The 22,139-nt window shown below is 40.2% G+C and overlaps 1 protein-coding gene across 1 annotated transcript in view; it reads left to right on the forward strand.

Moving 5' to 3' along the window:
• Positions 1-22,139, forward strand: part of col15a1b (collagen, type XV, alpha 1b) — a 59,908-nt gene that overhangs the window by 32,293 nt on the left and 5,476 nt on the right. Inside the window, exons 5-39 of the mRNA XM_008278845.1 lie at positions 276-428; positions 4,699-4,773; positions 5,751-5,837; positions 7,296-7,398; positions 7,800-7,840; positions 7,949-8,122; positions 8,214-8,240; positions 8,330-8,392; positions 8,659-8,736; positions 8,885-8,938; positions 9,018-9,170; positions 11,172-11,225; positions 11,563-11,598; positions 11,759-11,896; positions 12,075-12,134; positions 12,214-12,249; positions 12,423-12,464; positions 12,772-12,834; positions 13,487-13,522; positions 13,703-13,786; positions 13,874-13,939; positions 14,322-14,357; positions 14,660-14,722; positions 14,847-14,936; positions 16,288-16,323; positions 16,489-16,542; positions 16,700-16,756; positions 17,528-17,587; positions 18,902-18,946; positions 20,157-20,238; positions 20,366-20,391; positions 21,147-21,245; positions 21,418-21,562; positions 21,696-21,760; positions 21,874-22,005. Of these exons, the coding sequence (XP_008277067.1) occupies positions 276-428; positions 4,699-4,773; positions 5,751-5,837; positions 7,296-7,398; positions 7,800-7,840; positions 7,949-8,122; positions 8,214-8,240; positions 8,330-8,392; positions 8,659-8,736; positions 8,885-8,938; positions 9,018-9,170; positions 11,172-11,225; positions 11,563-11,598; positions 11,759-11,896; positions 12,075-12,134; positions 12,214-12,249; positions 12,423-12,464; positions 12,772-12,834; positions 13,487-13,522; positions 13,703-13,786; positions 13,874-13,939; positions 14,322-14,357; positions 14,660-14,722; positions 14,847-14,936; positions 16,288-16,323; positions 16,489-16,542; positions 16,700-16,756; positions 17,528-17,587; positions 18,902-18,946; positions 20,157-20,238; positions 20,366-20,391; positions 21,147-21,245; positions 21,418-21,562; positions 21,696-21,760; positions 21,874-22,005 (2,613 nt within the window). The remainder of the gene's footprint in view (positions 1-275; positions 429-4,698; positions 4,774-5,750; positions 5,838-7,295; positions 7,399-7,799; positions 7,841-7,948; positions 8,123-8,213; positions 8,241-8,329; positions 8,393-8,658; positions 8,737-8,884; positions 8,939-9,017; positions 9,171-11,171; positions 11,226-11,562; positions 11,599-11,758; positions 11,897-12,074; positions 12,135-12,213; positions 12,250-12,422; positions 12,465-12,771; positions 12,835-13,486; positions 13,523-13,702; positions 13,787-13,873; positions 13,940-14,321; positions 14,358-14,659; positions 14,723-14,846; positions 14,937-16,287; positions 16,324-16,488; positions 16,543-16,699; positions 16,757-17,527; positions 17,588-18,901; positions 18,947-20,156; positions 20,239-20,365; positions 20,392-21,146; positions 21,246-21,417; positions 21,563-21,695; positions 21,761-21,873; positions 22,006-22,139) is intronic.

A 22,139-nucleotide genomic window follows, 5' to 3' on the forward strand; every position in this document is an offset into this window, starting at 1 on the left:
TCAGCTGCTCAAAGCACTTCTGCAATCAAGATATGCTCCATCACACCATGGAGCCTGCTGTTACTCAGCCACTGGAGAACAGCTCCATGGTGTGACTGCAGCATATCTTGATTGCAGAAGTGCTTTGAGCAGCTGACCTTGAAGAGCAGAAGTGGGCTTTTTGTCAGCTAATCTACACTAAGGCCTCAAATTAAACCCTTGTGCTTTGAAGACAGTTCAGAACAATAGAGGAAATCAGGCATATTTGTGATGGGAGTGTTTGCTCTGCCTGTCAGGTGGTGGTGGAGCATGACGAGGTGCGTCTTTATATGGACTGTGGAGAGGCTGAGAGGACGACTTTCCATCGGAGGCCAGAGAAGCTCAGCTTCTCACACAACTCAGGCATTTTTGTTGCTAATGCAGGAAGCACGGGGCTTGACAAGTTTGTGGTAAGTTGGGGGAAAAAAACACTTAGTATGTCTGTGGTAGTTTTTGTATCAAGCGGATGCCAAAGAGTTTTTTTTTTACTGGAAGAAAGGACCACAAAAAAAAGGGAAAAAATGAGAGGCTGCCTGTGTCAATATTAGTGTGCAGTTGGTCTCACAATGACTTTGTTTGTGTGCATTTTGGCCTCCAATTATCATGTAAAAGAGTAGACATATCATCTCCTCTCACTCTGTCTCCGCTGGAAACTTCCCAGCATTCACACTAACAAGACAACTTAAGGGTTAATTTGCTAAAACAGATAACTCTTCCCAAACCTTCAGAAAACACACTTTTCCATCGACGACCTGAGACAACATCAATCAAACTTAAGTTGTTTCTATTTTTTTCATGTCATTTCTACTGAGTCAAATCCACTCAGCTTCACTTTGATTGATATTATCTCAAGGAAACAACAAAAATAAGTTTTTTGATAATCTACAAAAATTGAGTTATCTGTTTCTGCAACTGAACTCTTCAATTTTTTTGAGAGCAAGTGCTTTGGCAAATTATCGACTGTTTGACTGCACAGAGCATCGGCTAAATAAATAAATAAATAATTACCCTGTTGAAAAGCTACATGTGAATGTGTTCATCATGTTCCATCCTTAGTTTATGAGGTTGTAGGTACTAAAATGTCAGACAGCTAAAGTAACAGCACCGATAGAGAAGGACATAAATCATACAGCTTGTAATTGGATGCAGGATTGAAGCTGTGAACAAAGTGGCCAAGAACATAAAGACAACAAAGGCACTTCACATCCTCATTTTCTTTCCTTACTTATTATGGTTTAAAGCTAAACTTCAAACAGTAACAACAGACAGCTACAATTACTAATAGAAGGATTGTGAAACTAAAACATTCTATGTTCATCTCAGTTTTACTGCAAATTTCATTTTGGTTAATAATAAGAAGATGACATAATCTTCTGAACAGCTTCTCCTTTAAAGGGTATTGCAGAGACCTGCACATGCTTCCAGAGTCTTGCCAGTAGTCATAGTTTACTTTAAATGAGCAAAAAGAAATACGATGATCTGGACAGAGTCAGGGTTAGAAATGTCAATGCCCAGTTCCGTGACTGTAACCCGAGCTGACTCTGTTCAGAGACCAAGGGTAAGAAGGGAGGAACAAGTAGAAAGGATGAAGAAGGGAGGAAGAGGAGTGAGATGTGGAAGGGAGGAAAGGATGGGGGAGTAAATAGATAGCAGATGAGGAAGTCGGACATGTCAACATGGCTTAGTTGTGGTCGGATCAAGGCTATGGAGTGTGCTGCGATGTCAGGGCTGATGGTGCAGTAACGTAAACTCAACAGAACTATGTGTAAAATGTCAACCCAGAGTTTCCCAGGGCTGGATAAATGACGGTCAAAAGAAAGGACCACATCCTGTAGAAGCAGCTACAGTGGGAGTAAGCAACAAAAACACTCTTGACACTGACATTACTACAGGAATCACTGTCAGTCCCGTTCCACCTCAACAATGCCCACAAAAGAAAAACACGAGTTGGTAGTCACTTGTGGTTGCCATGGTGAGACAATGCGGTCATCCTCACTTCATTCTGCTTTGTTCAGTGTTGCCTGACTTTCTGAACGGGTTATCTGAAGCATGACAACCGAATATATGCACGCTCAGCAGCAGTCATGTCCAGTTGTGTCTATCTGGGTCACTGTGTGTGTGCGTCTGTTGTGTGCGTGCGCTCCTGATTTGTTGTCTTGGGCTTCAAAAGAGTGCAGTCATGCCATGGGGCCCTTCTCAATCTGCATGTGTTTGTGTGTGAATGCTGTAAATGTTATGATTTTTGACCAATAGAATGGACAGCTCCCCTAGTTCCCATAAAAACCTGCAGCACCGCCGCTATCATACTGGGAGCGTGAGTGTCGTACATGTTTGTGTGCGCACATGTGGGTCTTTGGAAATCTTGTCTCTATGGTGATATTAGCAAGTGGACTGTACTTCTTTGTGTGTGTGAGGTTCCTATGCTTCCTGTGCTTATAGAGAGAGAAAGAAAGAGGCGATAATAGAGTCAGTCACACTTTGAATATATGTTCTTGAAGACACCGACTGACTAGAAATGAAGGTTTGGTTTTGCAAAGACCAAACTGATTATAGCTGCTTAATGTAACTGTGTCCCAACCTCATTCAATTTACAACAACAGTAATAATAATGATAATAGTATAAAGAAGAACCGCATTTGTTTAGCGCAGTTCATACAGCAAATGTCACTCAAAATGCTTTACATCAGTAAAAGAGAATAAAATAAAATACTAATATACATATAATTGTAACAAAACACAAGATAATAAAATACAAAAGTCCTGAATATAAGTAATAAATGGGTCTGATACCAATAAATTACATAAAACTGCATGTATAATTTCCTTTAACAAAAGCTATTTAAAAGCTAAAAGCAAAATCTGAAACTTATTTCTAAAATAAACGGTTAACCAATAAAAGGGCCTTTAAAACCAGACTAACATTTAATTTTGTTGAGAAGATGCTGCATTTTGGATCATGTGAAGTTTATTTAAAGATTCCTTTGGAAGGCCAGAGAATGGGACATTACCAAGATCAAGTCTGCTCGATATAAAAGCAGAAATAAGTCTTCTGACAAGAAAGATTACTCACAGGCGACATATCTGAAATGGCAAAATGTGTTTCTACATTGAAAAAACTATTTAAATGAATCGTGGAAAGTATCTCCCCACAACAAAATACCTTTTTTTCAGCATTTAGCAATTCTATTGGATTGGGTTAATTCACTTTGGGTTAGAACAATTGTCATTTCTAATTCTATAAAATGAGTTGACCCAACATGATTAAATTAAGTTCCGCCAACTGTTAGAAATAAGTTGAATCAACCTTAATAAATTATGTTGACTCAACACAAATACATTAAGTTGGACCAACAGACTTACTAAACCCAAAAGAAAGCTATTTTATTATGTTGAAGTACTTTCTGTGATTTTTCTATATTAATTCAAAAGTTTGTTCCTTTTTTGTTTTATGTTTTTTTTTTCAGCATAAGCTAGACTGACTCAGTTTACCTCAACATGAATGAATCTAACAAATGTTGAGTTGAGGAATATCATGGAAAAACTACATGAGGAAACAAGACAGTTTGTCATTCGGCCTAATGTGGTCAAGCTAGAAGGAAATGTTTCGCGGTGTATCATCACCTTAGATATGAAAATCAATTTGGACTCAAGCTAAGCATGTCGGCTTTCAGGACATTCTTCAGACCAATTACCTTAATTTAACTCAATTCTATTTATATTGTTCCAAACGATAACATTTGTCAGCTCAGGGCACTTAGTATGATTTTAGTATAGTATCAACTCCCTCTTAAATAGCACTTGGCTCCAGTGGAGAGGAAATGTTAGCAGGAAGAAACGTCAGACAGAACCACACCTACAGCTGGCAGCCTCAACCAGTTGAGCTCCATCAGTGTGTAACACATAATGTGCAACATTTGCTATAAAACTAATATTAACTCCTTTTATATTAATGAATGTTTGCATTTCATAACAGTTAAATGAAGGCACAACTGGCCCATAAGCAAACATTAAAACACAAATAAAAACAATACAGAGGCACAGACAAGACAAAAGAAGCCATGACACATCAAGCAGTGTGCAGGTTTACACAATGGCCTCAGTAGATCTGAATGTAGCTGCATCCCAGTGGAGAAGCTTATCTACATGTATGTAAATGCAGAAAAAATTAGTAAGAACACTTTTCCTTTAAGGCATCAAAAATATCTGTATTGTTGGTCACAAGCATCTGTTATCCTCAGCCATGCAAAGTGAGCAGTGTACGAGTAGTTCTGTGTGCTGAGCTTGTGTCGTGTTTTATATGCTGCTTGTAAAACTCAAATTTTGTACCTTAAGCTCACAAATAAACATAAAAAGTGCATACAAGTATTAAGTGAAATGGAAATATTCTTGTATTATAGATGTGCTTTTTTACATTCTGCCGCTGCAGGATTTTTATCCAGAACAGTAACAAATCCAACAGCCACAAATCCACCTGTCTTGATTCTCAAATAATCCCAGTGATCAATGGACAAACAAAACTCTGCTCCTGTCAGTCATCACACTCAGCTCAAACTTTCCTCTTATCATGTTTACTTGCCCACCAACCCAGTTCAGTTAACAGACTTTTTACAATTGTATGGACTCGTTAAGGTGTTTGGATGACAGATTCCTAATTCTCTCTCTCGCTCTCTCTTGTTCCAGGGGTCTATTCAGCAGCTGGTCATAAAAGATGATCCCAGAGCAGCCGAGGAGCAGTGTGAAGACGACGATCCTTATGTGAGACACAAACATACACACAATAGCAGAGGTGCAGGATGATTTGATACTAGACAGGGGTGTGGAGTTCAAAATGCTGCGTGAATAAAATACAAATGAGCCAACAGCGCCCCCTTGTGGTCAAATGATTTAGTACAATATTCTTTCTTCAAAATATTTAATAATTGCGTTTTATTGCAAATATACATAGGTTTATGTGTATTAATATAATAGATTTATAAGTCTTATATTAGACAGAATACTTATATTCTGAAAAGTGTCAAGAATTAAGACAAAAAAAAATGTCCTCCGACTGATTAAATGCATTACCGAATACAAGCTAAAACATTACATAAATCAACAACGTTCTGTCTTTATTCAGTGTACACACAGCTTTTTGTCTTGCTTCTTACATATAGCAGTAGGATAATCTCTTTGCACATTTTAACAGCAGCCATAGATGGATTTTCCCACAAATATAACAGAAGTCATCTGCGTTGTTTACAAAGTTTCAAGGCTTCTCTGCTTCCTGGGGTCAAAAAATGCAAAATATCAGGCACTGACAAATGTACAAGTTATTACATGTGACAACAGGATATCCTAAAAAAGTAACAGCACATGTTCTGTTTAAACTCTGGCCAAGACAAATGTGCAGACAGTGTTTCGAAAGTGAATCTAGTTAATTAGCACTTTTGACTGATAATGTTCTTTATTAGTGACCCAAATTAGATAAAGTTTTACTACTTTTTACTTATTCTGGAAGCACTTTGCTTGCAGATCAGTGTTGTATGCATCTGCAGTAGTTTTAAATGAATAATATAACTCCTCCTGGATTTCTCTGCATATCAAACACCTCAGCCGACAATTGGATGTTCAAGAGAGTTTGCAGTTGATATTCGTACTTAGCTAAAGTGGGGCACTATGTTGTTATTGGTTTTATAAATTCTCGTGTAGGCTTGTTTTCTTTAACACGCCTGTAATATGATGTTTTGATGCAGGCCTCTGGGTATGCCAGTGGAGACGACGCTCTGGATGACAGAGAGACAGAAGAAGACACGATGAAGAGCACACAGAGGAGAAAACAGGTCGGTTTATGGATGGATGGATGGATGGATGGATGGATGGATGGATGGATGGATGGATGGATGGATGGATGGATGGATGGATGGATGGATGGATGGATAAAGCACTGTTTACAGTGCATGTATCGGCAGCAACAAGCTGTTTAGAGTTGAAGAGCTGTGATAAAATGACAATTATGAGCATAAGTCCATTTGTGTCGGAAACTGAGAGTGATGCTTTCCCCGTTCTTATGATCATATGTAGATGTAGAATCACACAGCAGTAAGATTTACAGACTGCCTGCCATTAACACAGGTGACACAGCAGTAGTGACGCCATTAATTATTTACATCGTTCTGTGAATTATCATTTTGATGACATAATATGTAGTTTCCCCTATTACCAAAGATAAAGCCCCCTGTCTCTACCATCTGCACAATCTATGACCTCGATCTCACTGGAGAAGTGCTCCCCCTCCTCACAAATCCCAATTTAACCTCTGTGTACAAGTACAAGAAATACATCCGTGTTTCATCCTCCCACAGCCTGGAAGTCAGTCTGACCTCAAACATCTCAGAATCCACACTGACACTGAACCTTGACAGGAAATGGATGGTTTCTTGAGAGAATTTCATCAGCAGCAGAGTAGACAAACAGCACTGACAGCACAATATTATTTGTTATTAACTGTGTGATGCAGTTTTTACTATGTACTTGCAGCTCATTTTTATACTTTAAATGGACTCTACAACAGATGCTATGTCACTTTAACAATCATCCATCCCTCCATCCATTATCTATACACCGCTTAATCCTCATTAGGGTTGTGGGGGGGCTGGAGCCTATCCCAGCTGACTTAAGGCGCCAGTCTATCACAGGGCTACACTTAGAGACAGAAAACCAAGCACACTCACATTCACACCTAAGGACAATTCAGAATCACCAATTAACCTCAACATGTTTTTGGACTGTGTGTGAGGAAGCCGGAGAACCCGGAGAGAACCCACACTGCACGGGGAGAACATGTAAACTCCACTCAGAACCGGCGACCTTCTTGCTGCGAGGCAACGGTGCTAACCACCGAGCCACCTTGCAGCTCACTTTGACAATCAGCATGTGTTTTTAGCAACAACATTTTGACAATGGAGATGCTGGTCTGATGGTCTTTCCATTCGTAAGTCCATCAACCATTGGATCAGCTGATCCATCACACATTCTTGGTCTCCAGAGAATGAATCCTTGTGACTTAAGTTTTCAAGAGCCACACAAAGTCTAGTTTTTTCAGCTTTTTCATGACTTAAGCTTTTCAGTGTGTTCACGAAAAACCCAGACAGAATTCATGCTCAGTGGGAAGAGCCGCCTTGGATTTTGATTCCCTCATGAGCATTATTATATTGAGTAGATTTTTGATGAGCAAACTGCAGAAGAACCCTTCTAATTCTGCTGACCTGAACTAACAGTCTTACTATTCTTATTTATAGGAGGAGGATACTGTTCCTGTTAGAGCTCCACCCACTGAGGCTCCAGAGGCGGAGCTTGAGGAGTATTCCGGTCACACGACTCGCAATGACGAACTGCTAAAAGGTCCGAATGAACCTTTATGTACTCTTCATTTACTGTTATCAGACATGTCATTAATTAACTGGACCTTGAGGATTTTTATCTTTGTGTTATCTCTTAGGTTGTAGCGACAAGTTTTGCTACTTTATATAGAACTGAGATAGATTTAAAACACAGAGTGTAAATATACGACGATATTGCATTTAAAAAGAAAATGATTAATGAAATGAGTTTTGACCACTCTGGCTTGATGAACATCTGAATAGAATCAAAACATCGTTAATCAATCAAGAATTTTGGGTTATGGGGTAAATTACAACATACAAACCATTCAGTTAGGCATCAAAATCCTCTCAGTGTTCATTTTACACTGTGTATTATATAATATGGATTATAATATGTATTATGTCGTATACTGTGTTTAGTGCCACACCGGACCGAGGAGCCAGGAGAGCGATCAGGAGACGTAAGTTCAGACATGGACCTGCCTTTTTCTCTCTGATCCCCATATTTTGATACAGTTCGTTTTCTCTACAGATCTAAATGATTTAAACACTTTTATTTAAATTTACAGGGTCAGGTCAGGCCTGGATTAAAAGGAGAGCGTGGCGATCCTGGACCACGTGGCCCACCTGGTCCCCCAGGCCCCCCCTTCGTACCTGGGGACACTCAGCTTGGACCGTTTGGGCCACAAGGACCACCAGGAACCCCTGGATCTCCTGGGCAACCAGGGAGAGATGGACAGAAGGTTTGTACGTCAAAAAGAGAGAGAGCGTGTCAATGTGTTTTTTGAACAGGATAACCTGAACACTGATCCTGAACCCTGCTTCTCTTCACAGGGATTCAAAGGTGATAAGGGAGATCCAGTAAGTTAATCATCAGCTTGTTTGGGGTTTCCTTGTGGGTATTTTTTCTGTTTTGTTGCTGTACTTTATAACTGTATTTTCACCTTCAGGGTCAGATAGGATCTCCAGGCTTTCCAGGTTTGAATGGAGAAGCTGGAATTAAAGGAGAAAAGGTACAGCTAAAGCATCCATATTGTCATTCATGACCTATAGAAAATGTTAGATCCTTTATTCTAAACACAAGTTTTGATTTTTAAAAGAAAGCTCTGCCATGGCATCTCTAAAACTAAAACATATATGTAATCTAAATTTGGCCACCATTCATTTCAAATTGCTGTCCTATGTGGCGATACCAAGCTCCCAGTGTTCCTGTCACACTTGGAACATTGGAAGTCAATCTTAATCTCCTATCCTCTTTCTTCTGCCTTCCCCTCTACAGGGAGACCCAGGACTTGGTTCACCAGGCCCCCCTGGCCTTCCTGGGCCTCCTGGACCTCCAAGATCACGCAGTGTACCTGTAAGTAACACTAGTTTACGGTTTTGCCAGTTGTGTTTTGTTTGTTCAAATAATTTGGATGATACTGCATTTTATTGATGTAAACAGCATGTGGTAAGTATAGATTAGACCTGAGAGAAAGACAAACATCTCACCAAATGTGTTTCAGTACGGACCAGATGCCCTGTTGGAGGACCTGGACAGTGATACTGTACTCATCAGGGTAAGAGAAAGACAGAAATGATAACGATATCATTTCATTTACAAAGTGGGAAAAAAAATAATCATTCTCTTTCCTTCAGGGTCCTCCTGGTCCACCAGGGCCTCCAGGGCCTCCTGGTCCCCCTGGACCCCACATGTCATCGTCTGACACCCCTGAAGGCCTCTCTCCAGGGTATAATGGACCAACTGGTGTGCCTGGAAGAAATGGACTCCCAGGAAAACATGGAATACAAGTAAGTTGGGTTTCAGTTGAAGCTAAGTTAAATTATGGTAGAAATATGCAGAGCTAAGCAATGATCAACAGTGGATCTGAGTATTGTTTTCACATTGTTGTTTTTTTTTCTAGAAAATCTACTTTTCAGTGAAACTAAATGTCTTTTTATGTTTACTTCTCATATGTTAGTTGCAGTGTTGCTGCATTTCTGTCATTTTATTATCACTGAGTGTTGTCTGTTTTTCTTCGTTTCCACCTTCCAGCATCTGCTCTCATTTTAGTTGCTTTCATTGTCAATCTAGTTAGATAAACCTTTAGTTTTTTATTAAATCATACTGTAGTGATTTGTATTTGTGTATGTCAAAGTCAATGACCTGTCTGTCCTCTATCCTCCCTTTGCCTCTGCCCCCTTATTTCACCCTCTGTTATGTCTTCCTTCATCTCTGTCATCATTCTTTATTCTGTTCCCCTCCTTATTTTCTTCTACTGTTTTTATTATCTGTCACTCCTGCCATCCCTCCCTCGTCTCTATTCTGTTCCAGATGTTTGAGGATTGCTTTAGTGGTTCTGGACCTGATGGTTCAGGTTTAAGCTCAGAGTTGTCCTCTGTCCTCAGCTCAGACTTGGGCTCTGGTGTCAGCTCTGGTTTAAGTTCTGGCTTCAGTTCTGGCTTCAGTTCTGACTCCAGCTTTGGTTCTGGTTCTGGGCTTGACTGCGGGTCAGCTTGGGGTTCAGGCGAGGTACACTGACCTGGTTTGTTTGAAAAACCAGCAAACAAATTCAGAATTACAGTCAAAAGCCGGAGTATTGAGGTAGCAGTGCTCATCTGCTGGAGATAATAAATGTAAGGCTGAGACAGTCACAGTGCCAAATTTACTGTAAATCAGGTTTTTGCTTTCTCCATGTCAAACCAGTGAAACTAATAATGAAGACCAACCTTAGCCCAGTGCCTCAATGCTCAGGCAATATTGACTGTACATCATCTCCAACCATGTTGTCTTAACTGCTGGCTGGCAACCACCTAAGCTTAAACTGTTTTCACTTCACTGGCTGAAGAGTTTGTGTATATGAGTGTATATATGTGTGTGTTTGTGTGCCAGGTATCACTGCTTTCTTTTCATCTTGATAAACCCCGTGATTCATTTACTTTCTGTTCAAAAGCTGTCATAAAAAAAAAAAAAACTTGAACTGAAAGGAACTGACCACAAACCAGCCGTACACACTATTAACCCTAAAAGCCAGCTGCCTTGTGCTTGTTTCATCCAACATGGTAAAGGAAGAACTCTACTTTTCTCTTGTTGTATTTTGCTGTAAATCAACTGTTTTCAATGCACCAAGGCACACTGATGTGTTCAGATCTGCTCAAAATTGAAGAACATAATTCAGTGTGCCTTGGAATTCACACCGAAACGCATCTTATACTGTCAGTTCGTGCTAAACAAATGCTACAGAAACAATGCTGTGCTTTGGTCGAGTACTGCTCGGTTAAAGGAATACATTGAATTTCTCGAAACTTCAGCTTTCCTGTGATGTGGTAAGAAAACACGATGAAGTCATCCTCACCACTGTGTTGCTGACACCACTGCTTTATGCTACGTTTAGCTGAATGGCGGTCAGAGTGGTCTTGATCTTAAACTCTACATGGGAGATACGTTAGTTTGTTTAAATGCAGCCAGGTTTGTCAAAGTTTAAATACCATACAACGGCATTAATCTTACTTTAAAATGACACTAGTAAACAATTCCTGAACATTGTCTACACTACTCTTTATAATGTTATCATGTTATTCTCATGGTGAGAACTCAGAGCAACACTGGTGGGGATGACATCATCACATAAGGAAGCTGAGGTATATGCCAGAAATTCGATTATTCCTTTAAAGTGACCGACCGTCACCTTTGGACTTGGCGTTGCTACCTGGCTAAAGGATCAACACTGAAAAATATTTTCATACCAGCACAGTGGCTTATCACTGCTTTATCTGTGTACACTCTGCTCATGTCTGTCCGCATTTATCCAGGGTCCAGCAGGAAGAGATGGGATTCCTGGTCCACCTGGAGACGTGGGAGAAAAGGTACGACCATCAAGACGGATTGTGTCCGAGAAGCTCATTAGACAATATCTACACAAAGTGAAACTGTCCCTACTTGTCGAACGGTTTTTGAAAATGTGGACATCACTGGCCTCAAGTGACTGGCCATGGTTTCAAGTTTTTTGTTTTTATTTTAATGAAGAGGACAAGTTAGCGATTGTTGACGTATGATACTGATGACAAGTGCTTTTCTGATACTGTTCCATATACACGTCACACTGTGTTTTGGACGGCGTCTGTCAGTACTGATGTTATATTGTCTTGATGTTACTTGTTCAAGAAGCCATTTTCATTCTTTGTTCTTACTTCACATCTTTAGGGTGACCAAGGGATACCTGGGCCACCTGGTCCAAAGGTAATTTATATTACTCAAACTAGAGTAACGCAAAGAAAGTTTGCATGCTGTGCACATGTGCTTTCACCAGAATAAACATTGTTCTTGTTCTGAACAGAAAAACTGCTAAATGTCAGTGAGGCACCTGTTGCTGATAGCAGTGTCTTGTTTGTATGTGCAGGGTGAATGTGGCACTGTGGGGGAAGAAGGAACTCTAGGACTCCAAGGGCCTATTGGTCCACCAGGAAAGAGGGGCCCAGCAGGTCCTCCAGGACCCCCTGGCCCACCTGGCCCTCAAGGAACCAAATTCTTTGCTGAGGTGAATCCATTTTATATCAGGCACCTGCCGTCCACATAACTCCTACTCTTCAGCTCTATTTTAACTGATAAGCTGAGAAGGAGATCATGAGTTACTGTGGAATAGGAAAGAGCTAAACCTGACATCGTCCTCTCCACGTGGGTCACTGTGTAACATCAGACTGTGTTTTTGTTTACAGGATATGGAGGGATCTGGAAAGAGCGACATGCTCATTGGAGCTGGAGTCAGAGGCCCACAGGTCAGTGTGAGCGTGTGTTTATGTGCAGTGTGTGTATTGTTTCATATATTGCAAATGTTTTCTGTTTTGTACTTTGTAGGGTCCACCAGGCCTACCTGGGCCTCGGGGGCTACAGGTAATTAATTTATGAATATTTGTTTGCATTGTGCTTGGAGAAAGTAGCTAGCATGACTTTAACAGTTGATAATACTATATGCATGGTTCTTCTGTGAGTGGGCTGCTTTTGCATGAACTTTGTATTTTTCTCATTGCTTTGTTTATGAAGATACTCTCTTGTGTCTTCTGTAGGGTGGGGATGGAGCTCCAGGCGCACCAGGCCTCTCTGTCAAGGTAAATTAGCTTTAAAACGTCCCTCAGAATTATTTTTCATCATACAGTACATGATCTCATCTATTTATTCTCAGTCGTTAATGTTTATATTTGGCAAACGACAGATGTTAATTTAGAGATTTTTACACTATTCTCATTATCTGTTTAAGGCCACTGTCCTGTGCTGACACACATTTTCCCCATTTGTAAAAGAGTCTTGTTAATATATGTTGAATAGACATTTATAATTAAATGTATGTAAGTATACAGTCCCAGGTAAACACGGTACAGTGAAATCACTTTGACCCTGTGTTACCTGTGATTGCAGGGTGAACCAGGGGACCCAGGACCGGAGGGTCTTCAGGGTCCTGCTGGACTACCAGGTGCTCGGGTGAGTAACAGGTGTTAGATGGAGGTAATATGGCTCTAAGTAGGGTTGTCCAAATGTAATGTTGTGGACAGATATGGAAGTGTCATGGATCATTTACAGTCATGAATAATGTAAGGGATTATAATGTGAAACTCTGCTATTGTATTAGTGTAAAAAAAAAAAAAAAAAAATGCTATTGTATTAGTGTAAAAAAAAAAAAAAAAAAGATTAAGCTGCTGTTCATAACTTGCACAGCATCAAATAGGAGACAGTTCACAGTTTGCAACAAACTCGTGACCATAGCGGAGCATGAAGCAGCTCAAGGGCTGAATATTTCCCTTCAGAGCTGGTGGAGACCAAAAACAGAGATAAAAGAGTGCAAATAATACTTCCTTCTACATCCGACTGGTAGCATGAAATACAACTTCAAATAGAAATTCATGTCTCTCTGTAACAGCTGAGTCTAAAACTACACAACTGTTTGCTAAGTAGTTCAAAAGTAATTGTTCTGTTCACGATTTGTTAAAATGTAAAACTCTTCCTGTGTAATGATGAAATCTTTTTATCTGTGAATGTTCCAATTAGCATTTTTTAAACAGGAGGATGTATGCAATGCAGTGTTAACGCTGTTCTATGCGGAGTGTGACCAATACGTCCTTCTCTTTACAAACAGGGGGCCAAAGGAGACAAAGGCAGTCCAGGACCTCAGGTAGAGTTGCAAAACCAAACCAGTGTACAGTTTGTTTCACTTTCTGGACGCAGCTTAATGCAATTTTAGTTGTATCATACACTTCATGTTCCTGGTTGCTGCTGCCTTGTCTATGATGTTTACTACCTTTACAATTATTTTTTTAAAAGAACTAATTAGTTCACATTATGTGTACTGCAGGGTGATCGAGGCGTTGATGGACTCAGTATCCCAGGACCACCTGGGCCTCCTGGACCTCCTGGATCTGTCTTGAATCTACAGGATGTATGCATGCTGCGTTTTTTTCTTTTTTTTTTCTTTAACAAATCTCTGTGTGTTCTAAAACTGAGAACCCAGATGTTCTTTTTGCAGCTGCTCCTCAATGTTACAGAAGGTATCTTCAACTTCACAGAGATCAGAGGACCACCAGGGCCTATGGTGCGTAGCTTTTAGCTACTAATACAAAGTGACTGTTTCTGGTGCCTTTCTATGTTTTAAAATCCAGATTGAAATTTCTGCTAACAATGACAGCAGGAGGCCGATGAGGGGATTACAGAAGCTGTGACATTGTTCTTAGTTAAACATTCACTAAAGCTACAAAACGCAGAGCTGACATTATGGGATGTGCAGTTTAAAAGCAGTTTGTGAATCCTCATCTCTCCTCCTCTTGACATGCTCTCAGGTCATCATTGCCATTTTAAGTTGCTGTGGCTGCAGATGTGTTTGGTGATGCTGTGCATGAGCGTGACATGTATTAATAGCAGAAGAGATAAATAACCCTTTTGCTTTTGCTTTTATGTGTACTTTTGTCTGTCTGCAGGGCCCTGAAGGTTTGCCTGGCAGAGCTGGATTTCCAGTAAGATCACGTTGCTACACCACTCTATGCTGAGTTTGTGTTCCACCAGTTAACTGAGTTCAGACAGTTTTGGATGCAAACAGAGATGCAACAATTATTTGAATGCAATGTCATGATGTTTTTTTCAATTTTGCTTTTGCTATCTTTGGGCTAAACTGGGTAGGTTCATGAAGCACTGCAAATCTTACTGACACCTTCAAGATTACTCAAATAAAATTTTAGATGCTGGAAAAATAATAGTTTCATGGGTATCTTTGCTACACCGCTCAGCTTTGCCTGACCATGGTTTTATCCCTCGTCAGGGCCCTAGAGGACCTAAAGGGGACCTGGGACTTCCAGGTGTCCAGGGGCCATCAGGGATTAAGGTGAAGCAAAATATGCTCTGTAATAAATATTGTTCAATAAATATTTATTTATCCAGGCAGAAAAAAAACCTTCTGCGATGTACAAAAATATCATACAATAGTTTCTGTTTATTTGCTTTAACAGGGAGAAAAAGGAGAACCAGGAGTGACTATTGCTGCTGATGGCTCGATCTTGTCTGCACCTAGAGGGCCTCAGGGGCCCAAAGGCATAAAGGTACCAGACCAATAATCCTTTACCCCTAACTAACTGGCTAGTCATTTACCTACTAACTAACTGATGCGTATACCCTCACTGTATTAGGCTAAGTCAACGCTTAAACCCACTGAGATGCTACACCTGGATGATCTTAATGACGTGTTGCACCATGTTCTGTGAATCAAAGGCAGGGATCAAATTTGTCATTAGACTTTGTCATTCATGTGGATAACTGAGCTCTAACATATTTAAAATACACCACAAACAAGGTCTCACAGAACATTATTGTGGCAACCTGTTGCTTCAGCTTTCAGAAAACTGTTCACCGTTCTGGGCAAAACACCTAAAAAGAAAAATACTGGTTCCCACTTAAACAACTGAGCTCCAGTTGGCTCCTTCAGTTACTGCACTGGTCAAAGACAAAGGTGATATATCCAGTACTGGGACCATATGTGTCCTGGTTAGTCATGAGAGATTATTTCATGAAATTCAATACAGTTTTATTTAAATAGCACCAACTCACAACACAAGTCATCTCAGCGAACTTCACATGATGAGGTTCACACTCTACAATGTTGTATTAAAGATAGAAACCTAACACATCCAAAGATTCAGGGAGAGCAGACATCTGCCTCAACCAGCTGGGGTGAGGGTAAAGGACAGCAGAAACAAACTTGCATCAGAGATCAATAAGAACTGTGGACGTTGGTGAAGTCATTTACCACAGATCAGAAACTTGTAGCTTCGCAGCCAGAAATACCTGCAGAGAGGACAAAACATAAAACTACAGGAGAGAGAAGACATAATGTTAGTGACATGCAACGGTGGCATATAAATGTATGGAGTGTGAAAGAGACGAGTAGAAGAGAAGCCATGTGGGCTTAAAGCACCATGACTAAGGGATGGTTCAGGGTCACCTGAGTCAGTCCAACCTATAAGGATCATTCTATGTCAAATGATCAAATTCTGAGAACAATTAAAGCTCAACCATCTTTGATTTGCCTGAAAATTTTACAGCATAAAATATTGATATTTATGAAGATATTTGGAAAATTTTAGTTTGGCATATCAACTACTTTCCAAAATGTTTATTTTAAATTGACCCACTTTCAGTCGTTTCTTTTTTTCACACAAATACATTTGTGGCTATCTTTGTATGACAGTATTTATATAATAATTACAAATTATAATAAATATAGCAGAGCTCAGAGCTTTTAAGGAAGCTGAATGGGGTTGAGCTGGTTGAAACTACAGCCAGAGAAATTTACTGAAAACATGTTCATTTCTGCCAGTTATTTTATTCTCTACATGCCACATTTAGCTGGATTCTCATTTAACATTTTGCTGTACTTGCTTTGAATTTTCACAGGGAGACCGTGGCTTCCCAGGATCTGCTGGACTCATGGTGAGTCTAAATTAAATACATTTATATGTTTCATTAGCACTGTCAATAGACACTTAGAACAAATCTAGTCTGATTATTAATAAAGTCTTGAAAAATTATTCAATAAGAAGGGCTTACTGATGTTCACGTGCAGATTATTTAATGTGTGTTTATTTTTTATTTCAGGGCCCGATTGGACCTACTGGACAAAAAGGAGAATACGGTTTCCCTGGACGCCCAGTGAGTACTTTTATTGGTCATACTGTATATTGTAAGGAAATGAACACCTCTAGAGTCTTCTGAACAGGTATACAGAATAAATATCTGAAGCCACTGTAGGAGATACATTCAATGACAATATTTGTCAGTGTAAAGATTATTCTTTCTATTGTTGCAGGGGCGACCTGGTATCCCTGGGAGGAAAGGTGACAGAGGAGATTCTGTCGGCCTGCAGGTAAGAAAAGGAGGGAATGCAAAGAGCACTATCGTCCAGCCAAAGCATCAATATTGTACATCAGCGCATTTAACAATTATCAATCCCAGGTGTATTCACACATAACTCAGATTTTAAAACCAGACAATCTTTTTACAAAGTGGATCACATGACTGCTTGGATATGAAAGAGGCTGTTTATTTGTATTTAGAATTGACTCTTCAGTTATCAGCTCTAATAAACATTTCAGTGAAATGATCTTTAAGCTAGTTTTTCAGCTTTCCAGCTCAAAAACCCTCCTCAGCCTTGTTTCTAGCTAAACAGCTATTTTCAGTGAAACCACTAAGTAACACCAGAGACAGTTAGACAGCTAGCTGGTGAACACGCTGGAAGATTTAACAGCTAGACTGCCAGATTAGTTCAGGGATGGTAGAAAGGAAGCAAAAAAAATGAACTTAACAATTATCTGCTAAACACAAACACAGCAAAAAATTTAATATTAGTGTTCTTTCACATCTACTTCTTGTGTAAATAGGCCACTGTTCACTGACCACCAAATCATCTTTATAAGTCACTTTTGTGATTCCTGCTTCTGCTGCTCCAAGGTGGCCATAAAACTCTGTCATTGCAAGTTTAAAAAGAACAGTTTAATGAAACATGAATGCATGCCTTTACTTTGATTGGATATTTGACATGTGTTGTCTTGTCTCGTGAACAAAATGTCGCACTCTAAACCCTTAGGGATTTGACCTTTAATGTGTATAATAAATATTCTGACTCTCTTCCTCTCAGGGACCTCCTGGTCCTCCCGGTCCACCTGGACTTCCAGGAAGAATTCTGGGTCTGAATGGAGTAAGTATGAATTATTGATTCACAATATATCAGTGGCTGGTTTATTGCTCAAATATTTCCAAACAACAGCATTTCAGTAAATGATTCTGTCTGATAATGCGGAGCGTAGCCGTGGAGAGGCGACACCACTGGTTCTGAATGGTGGAATCAGGATTGGTTAGGCCATGGTTCATCTCCATTTTCCTGCCATCAGTGTTTAATACATGTTTAATATAGCTTCACATCACCAGCTGGCATTTACAGCATCACAAGCCAAGACGGACAGATCTTGTGTGTGTTTTGTCACGATACGAAAAACTGTTCTGGAGTCACTGAACACTGTTAATTCAACATCATATACTATCTACCATATAGTGACACTGGCCAAATCCAAATCCAGTCTGTGTATACAAGTGGGAAAGTCCTATGAAAGCTCTATAAAAGCAGATCTGCTACTAATCTGTTGTTGAGAAATAGAATAGAATAGAATAGAATAGAACAGAATAGAATAGAATAGAATAACTTTCTTTAATCCCCAAGGAGAAATTTGGTTATTACAGCACAAAGAGTAAAGTTACCACCATAAATACTGAAAAATAAGCAAAAATAAACAATAAGAAAAATATAAAATGCAAAATGTTCCCATTTGATTGTTCCTATTTTTAAAAATTGCATCGCCTTTTCTTCTTAAATCTAAATAATACCATAGTATTAAAGTGTCTTTGTATTAGTGCTAAGTAGTAGCTGCTGTAGCTCTGTTATTATTAATTAGTTGAATTTACTGAAAATACCCAGACCAATAGAGCAGGTTTTGCCGAATTATCACTGTTAATATTTTATTGAAATCAAATGATCTTCCCATTTTAATCCATGAAGAGATTCCAAGTTCATGTGTCGTATTTATGTGGGAATAAGTGGTAATTCTCAGGTCTCTGTGGTGGAAGAAATACTCAAATCAATATATAAATACAACTAAAACTACAAGCAAAAGTCCTGCATTTGAAATTGTACTTGAGTAAAATAAACAAGTATTGGATGAGTGCTGCCGGGACACAGTACTCGGCTGGTGTCGTTAGTGTTATTGTACATTTAAATGTCTTTGAATTAACATTGTTTGATGAGTCCAGAAGACCAAATTTTGAAGTAAAAATGCCAATCAAAAGCACATGATGTGGCTGACTTGGCTCACAAATAGTATTTAGAAGCAACACTGTTTCTACACACCACATGTAAACAAATTCTCATCTACTGTTTTTGACTTTTTTTTTTTCAAATGATGGGTGATTAACTTGAAGCATTTAGTCTGATCACGCTGCTCTTCTTTGAATCTTAAAGACAGTGTTCCCGGTGCGCCCCAGACCGCACTGCAAAAAGGGACGAGTAAGTCTGAGTCGGACCATCTGATTGGTCCGTTTCAGTTGGAAATCGGGCCATCTGGTGGTTCTGTTGGTGTGTGGGTTTCACAGCATGGCAGCTCTCTGGTCTGGGCTACAAACATTACCCCATTCCTCTCCCCCCCTTGTTATACCTCCCCTTCATTTCCTCCCTCTTTGTTCCTCTAATGGTCTTTGAGAAGGTTTCTGTGGATCTGACCTCATTTCATCAGGCTCTAACATTTGTCTTGCATACAGGTTGTATCTAGAATACCAGCAATCCACAAGTATCCTAAAAAGCTATTTGTGTAGTTCTTGAACATTTAAATCTAGAATTCAAATGTTTTCGTTTTATCCAATCTTACCACAAATGTTAATGCCACGTGTCAAAGGGGGTCTGAGTCCTGCTTGCCTTGTCTGACCTTTCCCTCCTCGTCATCTCAGGGAAGAGGAAGCAGGATGAATCTCTGACAGGGAGGAGTGAAAACAGACACTGTTGATACTCATCCCTTTACTGTGTGTAGATCAGAGTTGGTTTCATGTCACTTTTCAGCTCAGTCGATTTAAAAAGCAGAGATTCCTTTCCCTGCTGTCTTTAAAGATGTGGCTTATAGCAAGTTTTCCCTTCTAATTTCAGCCAGCGAGAGTGAGATGAATCCCTCTCTGATCTGCATGCTGTGAGGTAGATAAATGAGGTTCTTGAATTCTACAGTCACTTTCTTCACGGTGCTCGGTGTGTGGGTTCTGTTTTACTCTTCAGCCTCTTGTTTCTTCTGTGGAGACACAGTGGGCTGTGGGCACCTTAATGACTGCTTGGCTAACAAACTGGTGAAGGCACTAAAAGGGGATTATGGGTAGCTAATGACATAGTGTTGGTTTGTTCCATAGATTTAGTCACTTAAAGTTGTCAAGGTGTTTGCTGACAGTGACGATAAAATGAAACTTCTCTAATCTCTTCCGTAAAATGTTCCTGCTTTAACCTTAATCCCTGTATTAATAGCGGTGTGAGGGCTGTACGTGCTGCTGCATATAGCATGCATCCCTTGTATTTAACAGGTGTTTTTGCAGTGTTGACATCTTTGTGTTCAGCCCAACTTTTATTCTGTTTAACACGGGCTTCTCGACTTTCACGAGCAGGTAAATCTACAGTGTGTGCTTATATGTGCACCTGCTGCCACAAATGCTATAGTGATGAGTGTGTATGTGTGTGTGTGTAGGAGTCAGTGACAAGGGGAGATTCATTTGGGCCTAAAGGAGACAAAGGAGACGAGGGATTACCTGGTGAGCCGGGGACACCAGGTAAGAAGCAAACAACAAACATGTCACTTAGAGCTGCTGACTCGCCTCCACTTGGGATTTAGACTGACTAGCTTAGAAGCTCATATTTATATTGGTATAAAAGCATTTGTGTCATTTTTCTCCTCAGCACCAAGGTTTCCAGACGGGATTGTGGTGAGTATGGATTTATTACACCTTATATATCGAAGGTCAACAGAAGAATCAATCAGCAGCATCTTAAATGAAGACATCGTTCTCATGAGACAAGAATCTGGAAGTTTTGTGAAGTCAAGTGAAGCCTTCTTAAAATTCTATGTTAGAGCTATTCAGTGGGGATTTCTGTCAGGTTAAAGTCACACTAATGACAACTTTTATGTGAACAATGGATGAAATTCCTTTGTGAAATATGAGAGAGATTGCTTCTACTGACAACTCCACAGAGCGTTATCGACCACCTCTCAGTTCCACTCTCACTGCTCTCTACAAAAAAAATAAGTTCTGATAAACTCACTGTTCTCTCCCCGCTGAGCCCCACAAGACACGCAGACAAAATCAATCAACCTCTGAACACAGTTGCAGCTAAAGAGCCAGATATTTCCCTCAGGGGTTGGTGGAGACCCAAACCAAGCTAAAATGAAAGCGACGCCAGAAACATGACGGCAAATGCAGACTTGCGTAGCTCTGTGTCTGCTGGATGTGTAAACTGGCAAGTCCTTTACTAACCATCATGATCGCAGTCATGACTTGACACAGTCATGATGCAGTGAACAAGCTGTAAACCGGATTAAGTGATTATTTCTTGCTAAGATGTTTTTTTATATTTTGGGAGAAAAAAATCACTAAACAATAAAAATGAGATGAGGCCCTTGATGCTACTAAACTTGTCTTTAAATAAGAATGTAGCTGATGGTTGCTGTTTTTTCTCTCAGGGAGCTCGAGGCGATCAGGGATACAAAGGTCAGAAGGGAGACAAGGGAGACTCGGGTCAGCCTGGTCCTCCGGGACTGCCAGGGAGGTCAGGACTTGTGGTGAGTTAAGCTACTTCCTGTACACCAAGTCCAGAACTGGAGTTTTTTGGACGTATTATTGCATTCTTGAAATTGCTGAACACTGATTTCTGTGAGGCTGCTTGTGGGTACATCACATTTGCAAAGTAAATATTGGGATGCATTGAATTTGTCTGTTTCTATGTTCCTCTAGGGTCCAAAAGGCGAGTCCATCGTCGGCCCTCCAGGTCCTGTTGGTTCTCCTGGTGAGCCTGGAGCCCCTGGATTTGGACGACCTGGATCTCGAGGCCCCCCTGGCCCTGCTGGGCCCCCAGGTCCTCCGCCTCCTTATGGATCAAGTATGTGTGTGTATAAAAGAAGAAAAAGTGATACGTCTCAGCTTCATTTCAGTAAAACTGCTGCTCAAACTTCATAATTGTGTTCAGGTGAAGTCAGCTGGTTAGTTAATTATAAATCTGTTGTGGTCACCAGCTGTCAGCGTCCCCGGCCCCCCTGGTCCTCCGGGTCCGCCAGGCTCTCCAGGATATGCCAACCCGGTGAGAAACTCAAAATGCCTTTCCATTGGAGCTACACAGATAAACAAATGAACATGTTACCTTTCAAAGTGCCACAAAGGTTCAGCACTGATGCCGTGACGGTTTGTGTTCAGGTGACCACCTATAAGACGATCCACGCTCTCAACAGAGAGACACACCGAGCTGCTGAGGGAACCTTAGCGTACGTTTCTGAAAAGGGAGGAGAGCTGTACATCAGAGCACGCAACGGCTGGCGCAAGATCCAGGTGTGTGTTGTGTGTGATTTACAGTATATAATGTACAACATACTATCAAGACAGAAGCCTGCATGTTTTATATGGTCTGTGAGTGACTGTATATTTATGTATCTGCTTAGAAAAAGTAGAAATACGAAGTGGAG

This window comes from Stegastes partitus, unplaced genomic scaffold (genome assembly GCF_000690725.1).
Source record: "Stegastes partitus isolate 25-593 unplaced genomic scaffold, Stegastes_partitus-1.0.2 Scaffold134, whole genome shotgun sequence".
NCBI classification, from domain to species: domain Eukaryota; kingdom Metazoa; phylum Chordata; class Actinopteri; family Pomacentridae; genus Stegastes; species Stegastes partitus.